Source organism: Rhinatrema bivittatum, chromosome 1 (assembly GCF_901001135.1).
Source record: "Rhinatrema bivittatum chromosome 1, aRhiBiv1.1, whole genome shotgun sequence".
Lineage (NCBI taxonomy): Eukaryota > Metazoa > Chordata > Amphibia > Gymnophiona > Rhinatrematidae > Rhinatrema > Rhinatrema bivittatum.
The window spans coordinates 576,605,780-576,628,679 of record NC_042615.1 but is presented as its reverse complement, the minus strand read 5'-3'; the positions used below and the strand labels follow the sequence as shown (position 1 = coordinate 576,628,679).

At 42.6% G+C, this 22,900-nt stretch overlaps 1 protein-coding gene across 1 annotated transcript in view; it reads left to right on the top strand.

Moving 5' to 3' along the window:
* The window catches only part of CNTNAP4 (contactin associated protein like 4), a 1,044,358-nt gene that overhangs the window by 563,329 nt on the left and 458,129 nt on the right, over window positions 1–22,900 (top strand). Inside the window, exon 9 of the mRNA XM_029616960.1 lies at window positions 3,126–3,275. Within this exon, the coding sequence (XP_029472820.1) occupies window positions 3,126–3,275 (150 nt within the window). The remainder of the gene's footprint in view (window positions 1–3,125; window positions 3,276–22,900) is intronic.

The window sequence follows — 22,900 nt, the reverse complement described above, 5'->3', positions numbered from 1 at the left end:
TTTTGCCTGCTTATCCATGAGGGAAATTTTCAAAGCCATGTCCATAGGTAAAATAGTGCTTTACCCACTGAAACTGTGACTTTGAAAAATGTTCATATTATATCCTAATAAAAGAATGCATATAGTGCCACTAAACATGCAATTTTTCCAGTAGGGAAAACATGCATTTTCAGGACTGGGATTGGGGAGAGGTCTGCAAGCATGAGCATGCTTCTATATCTTCAAAAAGATATGCATGCAAATTTACTTGGGAAAAGTATTGCACAAACACATTGGTGCAAAACGTGTGGCTAAAGCAACCCAATGACTTTGCACTTCTAAGGGCAAATGGAAAATTGCCCTGTACATGAACAACAAAATTACAGATTACAAGCCTCTACACTCGCACCCTGGTTGAATGCTTTGTTGAGAAGACGAGCCTGACCTTTGAAGAGGAGCGAGACCGCAACTCATGCAGGTCCCCGGTGTCCTGTACAGTAAGGATCAGAGGAATGGGGGAGAGGGAGGTAAAGAGGAAGTGAGGGTAAGGAATCAGTGGGGTAGGAGAGGGAGGGGGGGGATTAGCAAGAGAACACACAGTAGCGTAAGAAAAGTTAGTAACCAATAGGAAGGGCAAGTCAGAGCACGCTCACCCCTTTTTCTCTTTCCGTGAGCAGCTTTTTGAATCAGCTTAGCATCTTACCTTCTCGTGCGTGGCTGTGGCTTGCTCCACGTGGCGCTTGCTTCCCCCTTGGAGATGACAGCGGAAGTGCCCTACTAGTAGGGACGAGAAAGAGCGGTGCCTTCGAGATTGGTTCTCACAGCGTGGGCCACAAAGAGTCACAAAGAACTTGCACAAAGCTGGTGCAAGTCGTGTTATCACTGTGCAGGTTGTTTGGCACGTATAAATTTGTTGTTGGCGCGAGTGTCGGGCGATTGCTAGCTGAGATTACATTAAAAAAAAAATGAGATGAGTAAGAGACAGCTCGCTTTACAATGTGAGCTTCGAGTCTGACACCTCAATGGACAGAAGAGGTATTCAATCATGAAAAATAGAAAAAAGGCTTTTTTTTTTGAGAGGGGGGGTGTTGATCCGTACTTGCATTATGAGAAAGCGATTGTACCTTGCTATGTTATTGTCAATATTTTTTTTTATCTACTCTCCAAAGCAGTTTTGTAGTTCTATCTTGCTCAGACTTCATATGTATAACAGTCAGAGGATATTCAAGTGAGGCATTGAGCCTACTGAAATGTAGACAGGTGGTTTGGGCTTCTTGTTCATGCTTTGTACTACTATTATTCCTTGAGCATGGTCTGTGCTCTTTTTCTTCCCAATTCCAAATGTTGCTGGTAAAAGATGAGTGAGATGGCATCTCTGAAAAGGAATAGCGATATTTATGCATATTTTAATGAGGGAGTTAATACATTTCTTGATATAAAGAGGGGACTGCCCAAAAGCCATCAAAATACTTGCATTAATTGCATATTTGCCACTATTTGGACTTCCAATTAGCAGTTGTTTTTTTTTTTTTTTTTTTAGCTCAACTATCTTTTAGCACATACAATAAGGTCACTATACTAAAGGGAGATATGTTTTGCAAAATCCACTGTGCATGGACAAATGGCAAAGAGCATACATTTGCAAAGGTTTTTAGCTTTGCAAATACAGAAATTTTGCACATATTTTTATACTTGTGAAATGTTATTTAGATCTGTATTTAACGAGTTCCTTTAATGTAAAATTATGCAAAGCAACATATTAACTAATACTGTATAGTAGATTGTGTACAAAATTGACTTTGCAAGGCCAAGTTTGCAAAAAGCTTTAACTACACCTCAATGAGATTTAGTTAAACTGTTTGCAAAGTTTCTTGTACAAAAAGGTTAGAAAATTAATTTGTGGAAAATGGGCACTTTAGTAGATAAGACTCATTTGAAATTTGAAAAAAAAAATCATGAAGATAAGATCAATTGAACAATTATATTTTTGAACATTAGCATTTATTCTATCCGTAATTCTAGCTATTTCTCACTAACATATTCTGGGGTAGATTTTAAAAGAAGAGCGCGCGGCCTACATGTGCGTGCACTACCTGGCACGCGCACATGTATACCCGACTTTATAATATGCACACGCAAGCGCACGCATGTTATAAATTCTGGGGTCGACGCGTGCAAGAGGGTGCACAATTGTGCACCTTGTGCACGCCGAGCCACACTGCCTTCCTCCGTTCCCTTCCCCCTAACCTAACCTTCCCATCCCTTCCCCTAACATTTCCCCCCCAGCCCTACTCTAACCCCCCTGACTCTTGTCTTACCTTGTGCGCACGCTGGCAGCCTGCCGGCATGCGATCATCCGACACAGAAGCAATGGCCGCTATGTTAGAGGCCTCTGGCCCTGCCCCCACTCTGCCCTGGACTGCCCTGCCCACACCCCGCCCCCTGACCGCCCCTTTTGTAAAGCCCCGGGACTTACACATGTCCCGCGGCTTTACCTGCATTGCCGGGCCTTTTTAAAATAGGCCCGGCACGCGTAAGGCTGGTTACACGCGTTACCCTTTTAAAATCCGGCCCTTTATTTTTACTCATAATAATATTATATGCTTTCAAGAGCTTTTCAAAAACACTGCATATGAATAAGCAACATTCTGAATATATATAGTCTATATATATATATTCTGATTTGCTGTGAGGCCCTGAGCATACTATGGGGGTACATTTGTAATAGCCTGTATAAATTAGATGGCAAAAACACACATAAGTTAAACCAATTTTCATAGCAAATTTATACTTGCTATTATGTGAGTACATTTTTTTCCAAATCTCTCAGCATCCCTGCCACTGGGAGCACCTCCGCTCAGTCCACGTTAACTTAAGCACATATGGGAAATACACATGCAACTTTGCCTGCAGAGAGGGTGGGCAGTCTTATAATAATCCATTTCTGTGGGTAAAATACTCTTTCACCTGCAGAAAAAGCTTATAAAATTGCTTTCCTAAAGTGTATCACTGCCTTTGTTTATGCTATGATTTTATGTGCTTTACTTGATGCATGTTGTGACTTGTTGGAAGGTAATTTGAGCTCTCTTGATTGAAAAATATAGAATAAATAAACGATGATGATCTCACATTTAAATTCCTTCTAGGTCTCCAATTAAATAATGGACAATGGCATTCAGTTTCTCTGACTTCTAAAAGAAATCGTATGAGTGTGCTGGTAGACAATGATATATCATCAGCTACTCATGTTACTCTACCAATGCAATTTAATTCAGGCGACAGTTACATTTTTGGAGGTAAGAAAATCTGTACTCTAATTTTTTAAAGATTTTTGCAATTGGCAGAAAATGGGCTTTTGAGAAATGTTTCTAATGTTTGAATCATATGTAGCTATACTAATGGTTTCCCTCATGACTAGTTTTATTCAGCAAAGGAAAAAAGAGGTTTACAAACAAACATTCAAAAAAAAATTCAAAACAATGTTAGAAAAATAATAAACTAACAATCTAATAAATTGAATGAACACAGCCTCAGACTTAGGCGCAGTGCAAATAAATCTAATTCACTGCCTCTTGCCTTGCAATGGGCTGCAAACAGTATCAGACAGCAGCACTAGAATTTGTTCATTTACTGGTTCTTTTCAAAAGCTATGCAATATTCTATTTCTCTCCCCAAAATTAAAATACATATTGTCTGTCAAAGTCTATAGACATCTAATTTGTCTGAAATGTAGTATGATTCAAAACAAAGTTTAAAAACACGGTTGCCCTGATAGAATAGCCTGACATAGGCCCATGTTTTGGCAGGAATAACTGCCTGCTTCAGGCGTCAAAATTCATTCATGATTACCAACCAAAACCATCTCAAAAGAGCGGAGAGCTGTTTTTTCCATAGGTCAAATTAATATGGGGGAAAAATGCATGCAGATTTGAAAATAAAAATCTGTGAGCATTAATCTCCAGTCTTACTCAGCACATGCCCCTGGGAACATCACCCCACAATCTAGCTAAAACCATACATTGCCTGGGGTAGAACCCCCACACATGCTTTTAACTCTCCACACTTTTCTAGCAGCACTCTCTGCAAGTCACTTTGATTGGCACGCATTTTTATTTATTCCTACAGGATGGTGGTTAGGTTTCCACTATCACTTGGTCAAATTACTGCATGCTTTTTTCTCCTAGGCAATACAGATGTTTTTAATTTGCTAAATAGAATGTTGCAAGTAAACATGGTAAAAATACCACAGGGTTTATTTTTCCATATCATTAGCCTAGTGCATAATCTGATATCAGCCATGTTTTTGGTATTTGGTCATTTTGATGTCACCCATTGCAACCTTACAAAATTACTGCACTTTAGTACTTTGGCCTCATAATCCTATGGCCTACAGAAAATGGTCGTATTCCAGAGGAAAAAGAGAAAAACAACATTAGCTTTCAGCTAAACTCTGCTACTTGATAATAATTAGATTTTTACAATTCTGGCCTGTATAATTAACATATGCATCATTAGCCTAGTGGCACATATGTGTTGGAAAGTTTTCTATAAACATAATGTTTTCTCTTTTTCTTGTTTTTGTGCACTAATCTGCACATCTGTGCATGACAGGGTCTAATTTATTTCAACATGATTAAAATGCAATCCTAGTGACTAGTGAGCGTTTTTAATTTGATGGCATGCATTTCTTTGGATTCATGTGACGTATTTACGGTTTCTGTTTTAAAAGATTTATATACAAAGTCATTTTACCAGTATGAAATTACCTTCTTACAGAAGCACATAATTGTTTTTAATTACTGTATGTGAAAAAGTTGAAGCAAAAGGTTTTCGAATGATGGGACTTAGGAGGCAATATTGTTGAAAGGAAAGATCACAATTCTGTTCTTCTGCACAAATTTTACGCCAGAAAACAAAACAAAAAAAACCCCTCACAAATACTTTTTGTGATAGATTTGTTTAGTAGTCCATTTTCTGGTTAATTCAATGACTATGAAAGAAGTTTTAAGAAAAAAATAATGTTAGTGAATATGTGGTAATCCATATGCTGTTTTCTTTCCCTGCAATAACCTTTTACATTTTATCTTTTTTACATCTTTGAATAGCACTCTATTTATGCATGTATTGATATGTTGTGTTGGTATACAATCACTTTATATAAAACTGAATGAACCCTCCACCCCCCCAAACAAAAGACAAGAATATGACAATTAAATTAAATTATCTCCCTCTCCCTTCCCCAACATCAATACCTCAGAAATTTAATATGATAACATTTCTGATACGAGTCACAAAAGTTAGGTTTACCAAAAATGATGCAGTAGAGTTTATAACAGAGGGCAAGAACTGGTTAAAATAGTAGATAAATTGAAAATTACTTTTAAACAGCAAAAGAAGAAATTATATTTGGCCATTCTTGAAGCTTAGGAATTTTGTATGTAGAATCTGCTCTAGTTAGCTCCTGGGCACAGGGGCTCATAAGGTGATTCACAGACCACACAACTCACGTGACTTCCTAGGTCCTTGAACAAGAGGAAAAAGTTGTACTTTTCAAGGCCCTTAAGGTTTTCCTTTTCACACATGGGATTTTCATGCACACCAGTCCAGTAAACGTGTCACGGACTAGAGGTAGACACTAGGGATGGGAATTTGGGTGAAACAAAATAGGAAATGAGATGAAATTTCCTATTTTGTTTCATTTCATTCTCAAACCGAAACTATTGAAAATCTAACAAAATTTGGTTGGGTTTCACAGTTTGGTTTGAAAACAAAAAAAAAAGATCCATTGGGCTTAGGCCTAGGTCCAAAGCTGGAGCCTCACCTAGGGGCAGATTTTTAATCCTACACGCATGGGGTGCATTTGTGCGTGCTACCTGGAGCTCACAAATGTACACCCAATTTTATAACATGCGCACGCTGCCGCACGCATGTTATAAAATCCGGGGTCGGCGAGCACAAGGGGGTGCACACTTGTGCACCTTGCATGTGCCGAGCCCTAGGGGAGGCCCGATGGCTTTTCCCCGTTCCTTCCAGTCTTGGAGGGAACTTTTTTTTTTGGTCCCCCCCCCCCACCTTTCTCTCCCTTCCCCTATCTAATCCACCCCCCAGCCCTACCTAAATTCCCCCCCACCTTATTTCATTGTTACGCCTGCCGGCCGACTGCCAGCACGTCATGCCCCGGCACAGGCCGCTGTGCCGGAGCACTCAGCCCCGCACCCGGACCTCCCCCAGACTGCAGCCACGCCCCCGCCATGCCCCCAGACCGCCCCTTTTTCGAAGCCCTGAGACAGACGCACGTCCCGGGGCTTGCGCACGCAGGGGTAGGTTTTTGGGGGTTACGCACGTAACCCTTTGAAAATCTACCCCTATATTTTTGGCATATTACAATTTGAGCACATTGGGGTCCATATTCAAAGGCATTTAGCCACATAACTTGGGAGTTTCTGGCTAAATGCCTACTTTAGAATATTTTGAGTACATATATGACTAAAATTTAGCCAAATAAGATTGAGGCATTCTGGGAGCATCCCAAGGTGGAGTTAAGTTAGCTGGATATGTTATCCCACTAACTCTGTTATAAAAGTTAACTGGATAATTTATCTGCCAACATTAGTGGTGACATAGGGTACTCCTTTTATTTTATTTTTTTTAATCTTTATTTCTAATTTTCAAATTTACATATTTCATTTTGATTCAAACAAACAAAGAGAAGAGCAAAAAATTCCAATTATTTTAAATCATACATTTCTTCAATAAGGAAAAGAAATTAACATATTTTCTTCTCATATTTACCAAACAATAGCTTGAGAAGTCCTGTACTTGAGCAAAATAACATAAAATATTAACGCTTGAAACTAGGGTAAGGCAGAATATAATCTTTTCCAACTTATTGGGTAATATCAGTTGCCTCCTCAGGTTTGCGGCGGGCTTCTAAAAACCTCTCTAGGTGTTCAGGTTCAAAGTACACATATCTTACTCCTTCAACACGTAATATACATTTACAAGGAAATCTCACTAGTGCTTGATATCCAAATGTTCTGGCCTGATTTACCAACAACAAAAACTTTTTCCTCCTCATCTGTGTTTCTTTGGAAAGATCTGGATAGATCCATACCCTCTGTCCCAAGTAGGAAGAGTTTCGTTTGGCCAGGAACAATTTCAATATTTTCTCTCTGTCCATAACATTAATAAATTTGACCAATAACGTACCCCTTTTTTCCACCTGGGAACTGAGGGATGATTCTATTAAATCCATCACATTTAAGGAGGTATCAATTCCTCCTTGTTCTATTACCACATTATTTTTCCAACTAACAAAGTATTCATTCATTATTGAGGGGAACTGATCCAAAGGTAGTAAAAGGACTTCTGAAAAATAATTTTTCAGTTGTTCTTTCGGAGACATCATCTTGCACTTTGGAAAATTAATTATTCTCAAATTGTTATACCTAATTGAATTCTCTATATTTTCAACTTTGTTTTGCAAAATCAATTCGCCCTGAATAATAGGAGATTGAGTCGATGTAATTTGTTTAATTTCTTCTTGTACCTTATTTATTGATTCTATCTGACCAGTAACAGTTGGATTCACATTAATTAAGGACATTTGCATGTCCTTAATACTACCATTTAGATTTAGGATATTCTTTTCCAAAGCCATTATGGCTTGCCAAATCGTATCCATTGTCACATTAGTAGCCTTCCCCAACAATATTTGTGGACCTGATGATGTTATTTGCTGCCCATAAAGGTCTTGTCTGCTACTGCTCCCTGAGGATGAATCTGAATCTTTCCTTCTAATGGAGATTCCTTCTCCATTAGTTTCCACCCTTTGTGGGGGGAGCTCTGATTCTCCCTTCCTTCTTTGCTCCGCTATACTCAAACCTGGAACTTCCTCAATCGGGGTTCCCTGACCTGACGCATTACGTACAGGAGAGAAACCTAGTTCCCTGTTGATTGCGTTGCTACAAAGGGGAATAGGTGTCATTAGAGCCCCGGGACTAAGACTGACCTCTCCCAGGAGGGGGGTCGATTGCTCCCCTTCCCCTCCTCCAATGGGACTCTCCGGGGGTTCTTTTTCTGCTGAGAAAAAACCAGTCATAGTTGTTTGAACCAAGGCTGGGTATACAGGGGTTGAGGCTTCCTGCCTAACCCTACCTTTGCGTTTGGTATGTGGCATAGCACTGAATAGTGCCTAAACAACAATGAAGATGTTCAAATACCCTATGTTAACACCAATAAAAAAGTACTTAAGAAGGAGATATGAGATAGTGAGTCCAAAATAAGCTGTACCTCAAAGAGTTGGGGCGACTTCTAGCCTTCGCCGGCCTAAGCCGGACCAAGCCACGCGCCCCTTACGGAGCGCGCGGCTTAGGCAGCGCGCCGACGGCAGCGGTGCGCCGTCTACCGTCCAAATTTATCTGGAGACGCGCAGCGATGATGTCACTGGGGCACCTCCCCTTGCCGGGATCCCTGCTGGAGCAATCAATATTCCGGGGTCTCTCACCTCCCACGACAAGGTCAGTCTCTCTGGGCACCCCACCGATTTGGAGACCCTCTCAGTCTCTCCTCCATGGACTCCAAATCTCCGTGGCTGCCGTCCAAATTTATCTGGAGACGCGCAGCGATGATGTCACTAGGGCACCTCCCCTTGCCGGGCTCCCAGCTAGAGCAATCGATATTCCGGGGTCTCTCACCTCCCACAACAAGGTCAGTCTCTCCGGGCACCCCACCGATTTGGAGACCCTCTCTCAGTCTCTCCTCCACGGACTCCAAATCTCCGCGTCTGCCGTCCAAATTTATCTGGAGACGCGCAGCGATGATGTCACTGGGGCACCTCCCCTTGCCGGGCTCCCAGCTGGAGCAATCGATATTCCGGGGTCTCTCACCTCCCACGACAAGGTCAGTCTCTCCGGGAACCCCACCGATTTGGAGACCCTCTCTCAGTCTCTCCTCCACGGACTCCAAATCTCCGCATCTGCCGTCCAAATTTATCTGGAGACGTGCAGCAATGGTGTCACTGGGGCACCTGCCCTTGCCGGGCTCCCAGCTGGAGCAATCGATATTCCGGGGTCTCTCACCTCCCACGACAAGGTCAGTCTCTCCGGGCACCCCACCGATTTGGAGACCCTCTCTCAGTCTCTCCTCCTCGGACTCCCAGGGTACTCCTAAAGTTGGCTGAATAATGTAATTGACTATCTTCAAGATATTGAGGTATATTCAAAAATGCGGCAATGCAGCTGAATATCCCACCAAAATTAGCAAGATAAACTTATCAGGGTAACTGGGAGATGCATCAAGCCACATTAGTGCTTTAACACACTTAAAACATTGTATATCATGTGATACAGCTCAATATATGTGATATTTTTCATCTTCCCACTTTTCTACCTTCCCCTATTATAATTTCTTTCTTTATATGTGATTTGCATGCATGAACAATGCAAATTCAAGTAAAGAAGTTCATTTGTAATACATTTCATACAAATATTTTATTGCAGCCAACCAGGAAAGTGGTCAGCTGTGATAAAATAAAAACACCATTTCAGTTTTCAGTAAATGTATTGTTAGAGCATTCCGACCCTAATATGCATTGAGGCTCCTGTCTTACATTTACTGGGCCTCCAAAATGAAAAAAAAAATAACTCCTGCAGCCACATGGGGAGTTTGAGCGGGGGGTTAAGACCGACACCCTGTCTAAACTGGGGCCACCACTCGAGGCAGCCCCAAAGTGATTAAAAGTAAAAATGCAGCCATGCAGTGATGCCCCCGGCCACCCATCCAGTAGCACAAGCCAAACAAATTCCTCCTTTACCCCTTCCCCCCATAGCACAAGTGATATAGAGCCCCTCTTGCCCCCACCCCCAAAGTCCAACATACAAGAGGGTCCCAGGTCCCCAAGGTTCCCCTCACCCCCACCCCACCCCAAAATGTTAAATTCCAAAAATGAGGATCCCAGACCCCAACCCACCCCCCCCCCCCCCCCCTTTTCAGGCACCTTTTCCCCATCCCAACCACCCTCCCACAAGATAACCAGATAAGTTTAGCCATTGAGCAAGATAAGTTCCTAATTATCCAGCAAAGTTGTGCTAAATATAAGCTTCCCTGAAACTCTGACATGAAATTTGGGGGCTATGATTAGAAATACATTGGTGACATCTAATTATTTATGCTGTGTTGTACACCTTTATCTATGATTGCTTCCTAAAATATTATTAAATATATGAACGATAAGGATTTTGTCAGTTGTGCCTTAACATGTTGAGTTATCAGTTTTTCATAATTATTCAGATTCATCTTTTTTATTTTTTTTAGTTTCTGTGTTCCCCACAAGGACCAAACTCACTCTCCAAAAGCTAAATGTTGCTTTATTTGCTTTATTTAATATTTTCTTAATCTCTCTCGGCTTTTGAAATAGTATTTCTTAATGTGAAAATGCTTGTTTAAATACTGCTGTTAGTATTGCTTTCTTAATCTCTGTTTGCTTTATGAAATAGAATTTCTTAATCCCTGTTTGCTTGTGGAAATATTGCTGCTATAATTGTTGACTATTTTCCCTTTTTATCTTCTTTTTGAGTGCTTTAGAAAAAAATTCCACTTGTCTCCCTGTTTACATTTAAATAAGTGCATTAGAAAAGTTAGGGCTATTTTCATATGAAATCTACTGTAAGAGCACGCGCATGTTATAAAATTGGGTGTATATTTGTGCGCCAGGTGACGCGCTCAAATGTACCCCGCACAAATGTACCCCGCCCGCATAACTTTTAAAATTGGCCCCTTAGTGAAGTTAAAAATGTAATTTTATTAAGTTTTATTAATTTTCTTCAAATGAAAACGATCTCAGTAATGGAAAATATAGAAGTATTTTGCAGAGGTTTTCCAGATACCAGCTGGAAATTTTATGCCAGTAGATAATACTCATTATATAATGGAGAAAAAGTCTGGAAAACCCCCCTTGAGACTAATATTGAAATAGTACCAGAGACTTTCTGTGTAAAGGATATCCTTTAGAAATAGTACAATTTCTAAAGGACTTTTCATTCCTTTTTCTGGACTCATTTATGGTAAGGATGTTCAGGGCTAGTGCATCGGTATTTGGTGCCAAAGGTGAACATTACAGCTTGGTATCCATCACCACCTTCCCCCTTTCCCAGCGACCTCCCTACACACAATTAAAAATTATGTATTTATAATAACATATTTTTACATGAGAAAGAACCTTCTGGGGTAAAAATATCACTTACAACATGTATATTATATTTACACAAGCCGTAAAGCCCGTTAAAACGGGCTACATCCCTCTGTCTCTCACCTCCCCCTCATTCTCTCTCCCCTCACTCTTCACCACCCCCTCCCCCACCCACTCCTCTCCACCCTCCCTCTCCTCTCACTCAGTCCCCCCTCTCCCTCACTCCCTCCCACTCAGTCCCCCCTCTCCCTCCCTCCCACTCACTCAGTCCCCCTCTCCCTCCCACTCACTCAGTCCCCCTCTCCCTCCCACTCACTCAGTCCCCCTCTCCCTCCCTCCCTTCACCCACCTCCATTTCCTCCCGGCGCCGTAAGCGCGACTTCCCGCAACCCTCACCCGGCTCCATTAACTCTCCCGCTCCTGCCGGCAGATCTCGGGGGGGGGGGCGCGGGAGTGACACCCCCCCCCCCGAGATCTGCCAGCAGATCTCGGTGGGGGGGCGCGGGAGTGACACCCCCCCCCCCGAGATCTGCCAGCAGATCTCGGTGGGGGGGGCGCGGGAGTGACACCCCCCCCCCCGAGATCTGCCGGCAGATCTGGGGAGGAGAAGCAGCGGCACCGCGCGCGCGGCGCCGCTGCTTCTCCTCCCGCTCCTGCGGCCCCACCGCCATTTTTTTTTTCCTGATCGACATCCTTGCCCGCACATGCGCAGTAGAGCTGCGCTCTACTGCGCATTTGCGGGCCGTCGGTCACAGGCCATTTATAAGGTAGATACACTTCCATGATGCCAACCAGAAATCCCTGAAAAACAAGCAATTGGAACCCATATAATATTTTGTCTATTGTAACAGGTTGGATGTGGGTCTGGCCCTCAAAAAGTCATGACAAACTTAATTACAACAATAATATAGTAAACCTCCCATACCATAACAGAACTAACTGCCAGCCAGCACTGAAACAAAGAGGTGTGCAGAGGCAAAAATTGTGTTTCAGTTTCTTTATTCATTTTATAGGACACAGTCATTTATTTGGATCCTCTCAGATGAAAACAAATACATTTGTTTATTTATTCTATTCATTTATGCATGTGGGAGCCTATGTTGGGCTCCCAAATTGGGGTTTTCTAATAGTTTCTAATGAAACGTGTAGGTAGACATCATTACAAGGGTGAGGAACACTCCAGCACATCAAGGCTGTGTCAACATAGCACTAATTATGACATGAGTTAGTCCAAGGAACTGAAAAAGTCAAAATAGTACCAGTGGTTGCAGGAGTTATCCAAGGCACCATGAGCAGAGAAAAGCAGCAGCAAGAGTTGCCAGAACACCCCAAGGCTCCATAAGAGAGGAAAAGGTAACCAACAACAGTGACATGAACTGCCCAAGGCAGCACAAGAGGTGCAAATTGGCACTAAGAAGTGGCATGAACAGATCAAGGCACCATGAAGGGGGAATGAAGTACCAAAAGTAGCAGGAAAAATTCCAATACAAAGCCATAAAATAAGTGAAATGAAGAAACCAAAGCAGCCATCCACGGTGGCAAGAATATTCCAAGGCTCCAAATGAGGGGCAAAGGACATTACCCAAATTCTTACAAAACCATAGGTTAGGGATGTGAATCGTGTCCTCGATCGTCTTAACGATCGATTTCGGCTGGGAGGGGGAGGGAATCGTATTGTTGCCATTTGGGGGGGTAAAATATCGTGAAAAATCGTGAAAAATCGTGAAAAATCTAAAAATCTAAAAATCGCAAAACCGGCACATTAAAACCCCCTAAAACCCACCCCCGACCCTTTAAATTAAATCCCCCACCCTCCCGAACCCCCCCCAAATGAGTTAAATAACCTGCGGGTCCAGCGGCGGTCCGGAACGGCAGCGGTCCGGAACGGGCTCCTGCTCCTGAATCTTGTTGTCTTCAGCCGGCGCCATTTTGGAGGGTTCCGGCGCCTCGCTGAACGACCTCCTGCAGTCGATCTCCTGCCGGCGCCATTTTCCGTACGGAAAATGGCGCCGGCCATACACGTATGGCCGGCGCCATTTTCCGTACGAAAACGATTCGCGGCGGGAAATCGCTCCCTGACCCCCGCTGGACCTCCAGGAACTTTTGGCCAGCTTGTGGGGGGCCTCCTGACCCCCACGAGACTTGCCAAAAGTCCAGCGGGGGTCCGGAAGGACCTCCTGCCGTCCAATCGTGTTCGTCTATGGCCGCCGCCATTTTTCGGCGCCATTTTGGAAAATGGCGCCGGCTGAAGACAACAAGATTCAGGAGCAGGAGCCCGTTCCGGACCGCTGCCGTTCCGGACTGCTGCTGGACCCGCAGGTTATTTAACTCATTTGGGGGGGGTTCGGGAGGGTGGGGGATTTAATTTAAAGGGTCGGGGGTGGGTTTTAGGGGGTTTTAGTGTGCCGGCTCATGATTCTAACGATTTATAACGATAAATCGTTAGAATCTCTATTGTATTGTGTTCCATAACGGTTTTAGACGATATTAAAATTATCGGACGATAATTTTAATCGTCCTAAAACGATTCACATCCCTACCATAGGTATGGTGAAGCCAGAGGATATTCTTGAAGGAATCCCAATAAAGTTTTCATATGGCATCCTTTGGGACAGCAGCTGGTGGTAATGACTTAGAGTTCTTCCCTTTTGCTGTAGTATATTCTCAGTCCTACCAGTATTTTCTGCCTCTTCTACCTCCTTACTGGAAGCTAAGATACTACTGACTAGAGGCGCCAAATTGTCTTCAGCCAGTGACAGCCACTTGCTGATCAATATCATGATTCAAGGAATCCAAGACATGATTCTTCTTCTAAATCAGTTTTTGCAAATAAAGCCTCCATTACCTGAGAAGCAGTAATCATGGAAAAGTATGCTACTGGCTTTTGTTGTGACAATTCTGTTGCTCTTCAATTCTAACATCAAACTTGGCTTGTTCTCCAACCTTTTGTCCCTGTTCCAAAGCAAGATAGGGAAGAATATACAGCGGTGGCACAACAACAACAACAACAAACCAGACTCTGTATGCAGTGCAACAGTGGAAAAACAGAAACATCACCCTGCCTCAGAAAATAGTAAACAATAAAATCACCATATATAAAACATTGATCTTAACAGTAAAACCATTCTAACAAAATGAATATTAATTTCAGCACTTCTGGCAAATAGGATAACATTCAATAATAATTAAATCATCATATATAAATATTTAAGCATTTCATAGACACCTTTAAATTACAGTATTTCAAACAGCAGATACCCAAATAATACCCAATAGTTAAAACTAAGAAGGATTTTAAAAAATCCCCGCGCTCCATATTTAGGAACTTTTGATTTCCAGTCACCTTCATGTTGCTGTGAATTAGTTGGGGGCTTGGGGGGGGGGGGAGCATGTGATGGTGATGGCACACACATGTTTTCTGTCTCTCTCTCTCTCTCACACACACATATACTCTTTAACACATACACCTCGCTTACTAACATATGTTCTTCTCTCTCCCAATGCTCTCTTTCTCTCTCTCTCTCTCACACACACACACACACTCTCTTTTTCACATGCTCTGTCATGCACATATACATGCTTTCACTCTCCCATTTGGTATCTCTCACAGGCATATATGCTCTCTATCTCCCTCATATGCTCTTCTACATAATCATGCTCTCTCTCACATGATCGCCCTTCTTCCCACATATGCTTTTTCTCTCTGTCCCCCACATGCTATCTCAATCACGCATGCTTTCTCTATCTCTCACACACACACTGCTCTCCAACATGCTCTGTTTCACACACACACACACACACACACACACACACTTTCTCTTGCTCTCACAAACACTTCCTCTCTTACACATGCACTCATACAACACTCTCATGCTCGCACACACACATGCACTTTTGCACATGCTTTCACACATACACACACACTCTTTTTCCCTCTTGCTGTCTCCCTGGAAAATGCAGGCAGCATCAGTCTTCTCCATGGGCCTTTGTGGAATCAGAATGCCTCCTCCCCCTTTTGTGGGGCAGATGCTGCATCTCCCTTCAGTTGTGCTGGCCAACTGACACTCTTGCTCCTCTCTTAGCTAGGAGGGCCTGCTGAGTGCTGACGTTGCTCCTGTTCCTCCAAGCCATTTGATCCCAGTCAACACTGCTGTGCTGAAGCCTTAAAGTCCTGATATCTTCTCCCCACCTGTGTGTACCTATGACAAACTTCCTCTTCCTGCCCTCATGGAAAGAAATAAGTAGTTCCAATCTCCACAGTCCTGCTACCTGGAAGAGTTGGAGGGTTGCTTCCATATATGAGCAAAGCTGGTGAAAGCACTGGCCAGCTGCCCCCAAACCAGTGGCACTCTAAGTGGCCACCTAGTCTGTCTAGTGCTTCCATTGTTCCTGAGGATATCGTTATATTTATCTTTATTGTATTTCTAAATCACCTAAAGCAAGAAACTAGATGATGTACAGGTAATACAATCATAAAATGATTAGGCAAATGCATCACATAAAACACATAAATGAGACAGGATTAGTTACAGCCATTAATTTGGTTAATAAATTTGGTTAGAAATGTCTTAGATCAAGTCATACACTTGCTTGAATAGGCATGTTTTCAGCAAAGATTGGAAAGTTTTTAGGCAATCAACTAATCGTAAGGCCTCTGGCAAGTGCGTTCCTCAAAACTGGAGCTGCCACAGAAAAAGCACAATCCCTGATGCAGCATAATCTTGCTAGGCACACTGAAGGCACATCCAGAAGGCCCCTTTGAGAAGAGCGTAGCTGGCATGTGGGGCAGTACATATGTAAAAGTGCATTGCCCCATGGTGACATGTCTGAAAAGATCAGTTCAAAAGAAGTCATAGCAATTTTATATTTGATCTGTTCTGTAATGGAAAACCAGTGAAGGTCCGCAAGAACAGAGGTAATGTGGTGCTGCTCCGGAGAGCAGGTAAGTTTTGAAGGGGATTTAGCAGGGGTTTAGGGGTTGGGGTTAGTAGGGGAAAAGGGCAGCATTTTAGGTAGGAGGGTTAGGAAGTTCCCTCCCAGTCCACTCCTTTACTGGAGTGGTCTGGAAGTGAACAGGGAATGGGCCTATTGCATCACCGCATGCATCTAATGAAATCCTCCCCTCCCCACTTATGTACATGATTTGGCACTTGAGCATACATGCGCACGCCGATATAAAATTGTGCGCACATGTAGCAGATTTTATAACATGTGCACGTCGGCAACCGAATGCACATGGACAGATTTGAAAGTTACCGTCTTAGAGCTGGATTTTCCAACGGCGCAAGCTTCTCTGAATCCCGGTGCTAACGGGGGGCGGGGGGCGAAGTGGGGAGCCGGCAGTGATCGCACCACCACGGTGTTATCGCTGCTGGCTTTTGCACCCAATAGCGCCATCGTAAAAGGTGGTGCTATTGGGCGCGCTACTGGCAGCAATAAGGGTTCCTACCTTTTTGCCGCCAGCAATGTTTCAGTCGCATCTGCCTCAGTGCCGCCCTGACTCCTCCTCTTCTGGTGCCGACGCCACCCCGACTCCGCCCCTTTTTAGCTATCGCATGTGAAAAGGGACTTTTTGCATGTGAAAAATCCCTTTTTGCATGTGATATGGCAGGAAAATGACCGCCTTAGTGATGGCATGATAAAGCAAAAGTATCAAGAAAGAACACATCGCACTCAGATAAACCAAAACTCTCAACCTTATTTCTGGTTTTACAGCCAGTCACCTTATTCAGAAATAGGGTCAGGTAGGCATATAAATAATGAATACACAGAATTAATGGGATACAACAATCAGAGTGAAATCTCCCAACAGTACCCTATAAAACACAATCAAAGATAAAAATGCCAAACTCTCAGACTTCACTTGAACAGAAATTAGATCTGCCAGGTCTCTATATCAATACATTGCTGGAATGTATGACTTACATCCCTTTCCCTTGTAATACTTAACTTCTCCCACCATTCAGTATACCTCCCATCTCATTTCAATTCACCATAAACACAAAGAACTGGCACATTACTCACAGATTCCTCATCCTTTTAAAAACACCAGCTTTAATGTGGGACATTAGGGTTACATCCCTTGCGCCAGGGGCCTATCACTCCATACCCATACTGTACTCAAACATCCTTGGACTTCTCAAAATTCTCATGTGTCTTCCCCTCTCCATTTTTCCAGTAGCTTGTAGGGCTCCCCAATCACCTCCATTCTCTAAAACTCACTAGGACCCTACACATCTTGGAACAACCCCTTCTACCTCAGGTGGAGGAAACACTGTGACTCTCCATTGTTCCCTTCACATTTCCTTTGGTACTTAAAATCCTTCTTTCACACCATGGCATCGGGCCTCTTCCCTTAAGGGAAAAGCCTCTGCAAGGCTCTTTCCATACTGGTGGAGTTTCTGGGCTCCATCATCTGACTGGCTGGCAACTCCAGGCTCTCTATAGCCTACAGGTCCTGCTCTCTACCAGCTCCATCCTAGAAAGTGCAAACTCCCGCCAAATGCCCAGAATTTATATCTTCCCAGGACACATCTTCCACCAATCACATAAACCCACACTTTTAAGGGGAACAACACACCACCTCCTATTCTCAACTTTAAAATATCATATAGATCCTCCCCAACAACAAATGCCATCCTGTGGTCATTCAGGGGTATTACACACTCAAAACATTTAAACATTTTAGATAAAACTTTAAACAGTGAGAATTGCGGGGCTTCCCCCACCTTGTATGACTAGAAGTGAAAATGCGCATACATTTGAGGGTCTCCCCACACTAAATTATGGAAGTACAATCCAAAAAGAATCCCTAGGTTTAACCAGGAAGTTTTCTTAACTGTACCCTTGGAAAGCCACAGTGTAATAGGGAGGCATACCTTCCAATTACTGGCATCAAAGTTTTGGAACCCCATTCCTTCTGAACTGGGGCATTTGAAGGACTGCTTGACTTTCAGAAAACTTTTAAAGACATGGCTCTTTTTGCCTCTGGAAGACTAGGTCTAGTCCAGATTAAAGGGTTGTTGTTACTGAGCTAGCTGCTGATGTAGTCATGGTCTAATCAGACATATTGAAATTTTTGTTCTGAGAGCTGGTTTCAGTATTTTCAGATACCAATAAAAAGGATTATTTTTTACAGTTTATGTAAAACAATTTAGGTTCTTCTTTTTTTATGATAATATATGTTTCTAATTTTTGGCTTTATTTTGTTTTAGTTGTGTCAAATTGCATTTTTTAATATTTTTGGTTTGGCTAATGACAACAAATGTATAGATTGGGGTTGTTATTTTGTTTATGTTCATTTGTATTTCTGATTTTATGTAATCTGCTATGACATTTTTAAAAGGCAGAAAACAAAAACTGGAAATTAAATTAAGCTAAATATGATGTGAATTGGAACCAGAATCGGTTCGGATTCCGGTTCCGATTCACATGTGCGGTTTTTTTCATCGGGCCCGATCGCGGTTTTGTTTATCGGCTGCGCCCGAGCCGATAAACAAAAAACCCACCCCGACCCTTTAAAACTAATCCTTTTGCTTCCCCCACCATCCCGACCCCCCAAAAAACATTTTACAGGTACCTGGTGGTCCAGTGGGGGTCCCGGGAGCGATCTCCCGCTCTCGGGCCGTCGGCTGCCACTAATAAAAATGGCGCCGATGGCCTTTGCCCTTACCATGTGACAGGGTATCCGTGCCATTGGCCGGCCCCTGTCACATGGAGGGAGCACTGGATGGCCAGCACCATCTTTAAAAATGGTGTGGGCCATCCAGTGCTCCTACCATGTGACAGGGGCCGGCCAATGGCACGGATACCCTGTCACATGGTAAGGGCAAAGGGCCATCGGCGCCATTTTGATTAGTGGCAGCCGACGGCCCGAGAGCGGGAGATCGCTCCCAGGACCCCCACTGGACCACCAGGTACCTGTAAAATGTTTTTTTTTGGGGGGTCGGGAGGGTGGGGGAAGCAAAGGGATTAGTTTTAAAGGGTTGGGGTGGGTTTAGGGGTTATTTTTGTGTGCCGTTTTTCCTGCCCTTCCCCAAAACGATAAGAGAACCCCCACGATCAATATTGTGGGATTTTCCTATCGTTTCGGGGGAGCCCCCGATTTCTGAAGATTTTGAAAATATCGACATTATTTTCAATCATCCGAAGCCCGATTCACATCCCTACCAAATACATTTGTGAATCCGTTTTGAGAGTTATACTGCCTTCCACAGGTTACTAAAATAAATTAGGGATAATGATGTCCGAATATAAAAGTAAATTGTGGGTTGAATTAATTCAATGATTGTTTAAAGCTGTGAAGAGTTGCAAAATAAAATAAGATAAAATGAGCAGGGGTGAAATGCATGCCTGTCATTCCAGCTAATGCATATGTTAAAACCTGAATGTTTGTACAAATATATAAATGATTTACAAAGAAATAAGAAAGGTATGAGAGAGTAACAGCAAATTTTGCAACTGTAGCAATACCATGGGTCACTAAAATTCACATGGTAATGGCATAGTAAAAGCTTGGCATTTTTGTCAAGCTGTTTAAGCTATTTTTTCCTGCCTCATTGTTTCTTCCATCTAGAGGTTCCTTTGATAGGAATCCTTTTTGAGTTCTTATTCATGCTGCTTTTTTGTATTTTATTGTATACATTTAGGGCTGGTGAAGTGTGTAAAGCCCCGGGACGCGTCTAAGTCCCGGGGCTTTACAAAAGGGGCGGTCCAGGGTGGGGGCGGAGTCAGAGGCCTCTGGCACAGCGGCCATTTACCGCTGTGCTGGAGAATCGCATGCCGACAGGCTGCCAGCGCACGCAAAAGGTGAGATAAATATTTGCGGGGGTTTAGGATAGGGCTAGGGAGGCTATGTTAGGGGAAGGAGTGGCAAGGTCAGATTAGGGGGAGGGAACGGGAGAAGGCCACGGGCATCAACACACATAAGGTGCACTAGTGTGCACCCCCCTTGAGTGTGCCGACTCCCGATTTTATAACATGCACGCGCATGTCATAAAATCGGGCATACATGTCTGCACGCCGGGTAGCGCGCGCACATATACGCCCGTGCGTATGTATGAAAATGTACCCCAATTTAATTATTAGTTCGATTTATTTATTTATTTTTATGCTTTTATTATGACTTATGCTGTGTAAATTTTGTGAGTCCAACTTTCAAAGCTATCCACAGTGTACCATATGCATTCGTAAATAGGCCCATGAAGATTTCTGCTAGTATTTTATAAATTTTGTGGCGGGAGCCACACTATTTATAAAATACCACATATTTCTGCTTGAAAGTACACGTGTATGTTTCAGTGCATGCCTGTATTTGTGATGCACAACATGCTTATTTTCTCTACACATGTATAAAAATATATGCAATATAATTATAACAATTTATGATTAATAACCCAGAATTAAATGCAGAAGTTGGTATTTTATAAAGTATGTACATTCTCAGCTTCTGAAAATGCTCACTTGTTTGCATACTTAGAATCATCAGTTCACTCATCCCTCTGACAGTTCACCCAGTCCTTCATACAGCATAATTGGTCTAATAGGACATCTAGACCCTACAAGCCCCAGAGCCAAGGCAACCTATTACAATCTTGCAAATTTATTTCCCCTGCAGCACCTCCTTCCCCAGAAAGAAACAAATTATGGTGTATTCCCTCCGGCACTCTGATTCTCCCCCTTGCAGTCCAGCCAAATTGCAACTTAGTCCCTCCCACGTACTACATATACACGTATGTCTGTTAATGATATGTACATAATGGGGTAGATTTTAAATACTTGCGCGATCGCGTACTTTTGTTCGCACACCAGGCGCGAACAAAAGTACGCTTGATTTTATAAGATACGTGCGTAGCTGCGCGTATCTTATAAAATCCGGGGTCGGCGCGTGCAAGGGGGTGCACATTTGTGTAACCTGCGCGCGCCAAGCCCAGCGCGCGCTGCCTGTTCCCTCCGAGGCCGCTCTGAAATCGGAGCGGCCTCAGAGGGAACATTCCTTCGCCCTCCCCCCACCTTCCCCTCCCTTCCCCTACCTAACCCACCCCCCCCCGGCTCTATCTAAACCCCCCCCCTAACTTTGCGCACGTCGGCCGGCAGCCCCACTCCGTCCTCCGGTCCCGGGGGCTGGTCCGGAGGCCTCAACCATGCCCCCGGGCCGGCGCCACGCCCCTGGGCCCGCCCCTGAAACGCCGCGGCACGCCCCCAAAACACCGCATTGTTTCGGGAACGCCCCCAGACACGCCCCCTCCTGCCCCTTTTCGAAAGCCCCGGGACTTACGCGCGTCCCGGGGCTTTACGTGCGCCAGTGGCCTATGCAAAATAGGCCACTGGCGCGCGCGAGCCTTTTAAAATCCGCCCCAATGTCTCTAGTAAGTCCCTTTGTTTGTGTTTATTATTGTTTGACCATTTTAATTTCATATATCTTATGTTACAAGGTAGTTCTTAAGTGTTCTTTTGGTATTCTGTGCTTATGGTCATTGTTGGAAAGGCTTGACCTGACAAAATATTCATGTGAGGTTTGTCATCATGTTCTTCTCTAAGGTGTGTTATATTGTGTCTGTGGAAGTTTGGTCATGTGCCCATGGAGGTTTTGTTTTTGCATCAGGGTCATCAATATAGTATCCATCTTCACATTTCCTGCATTAGAAATGTATGCTTAATAATAGAAGACCATGAATATATACCATGAATATACTTTTTTTGTGTGTTGAACATCTTTCTCATGTGATTAATTAACTATAAGGTACAGTTATATGTGCTGGCATGGTTGGCAGTGTGGTGTGCTTCTGGCTTTCATGCCAATTTCTGAATTTCATTTCTTTTAAAAGCTTGCTTGTCTCTAATATTTTTTGCTTCAAATTAGGTATCTAACATAAAACTAGCAGTGGAGGATCTTCAATTTTTTATTTTTATTTATTTTTTTTAGTTTTCTAAAATCTTATAAGAGCTATATGTCTACTGGTTTTCTTTTCTTTGTACTGCAGTAAATCCTCTATGAGCATTTTAAATGCAGGTAGAATTTGTTTGGATAGAATTTTAGATTATATTATTTTGTATCCAGGGACAAGCTATTATATTTAGAGCAATTTTTCTTGAAAGCTAATCAGAAATGTATAGTATAAAGTCAGTTCCATAGAAAGTAGCATCTACAGCTTCTTTGTTGACCTTTATTTCTATATATCAAGGTGAACTAATACATCAACTGTACTAATTTAGAAAGGAAAAAATATTATATTTCTGGACCATAAGATAAAGGTATATCCTGATGTAGTCTCACTAATAGAGGCAGAAAGTAGAGGAAGTTCAGCTGAGGCAAAATGACTCTTTGATATATCCATGTAAGAGCTGCAATATGTTCAGGGAAAATTCCTAAATATATTATGACCCAAATCAAATAGTTGGCTTTTTGAGTGATACAATGAAAAAGTACTGCTGATGAAAATGGATCCATTAAATCTTTAATATCTATAATATCAGCCAGTTGGAAGAGTTTAGTTAACCCTACAAATCAATATCTGTCATGAGAACATGTATTTTGCTCTTCAAATAGTCAATGAGTATTGTTTAAATGAATATTTAGTTTTCTATTTTAATATTTTATGCATAGATATATACATTGTAAGGTTATAAAATATGATCTTGCTCTTCCACTAATTTATTTATTGGTCATCAGCTTGAAATTACAATATTATAGCAATTTCTCTGATATTGCTGGTAAATTATTATATTTGATTT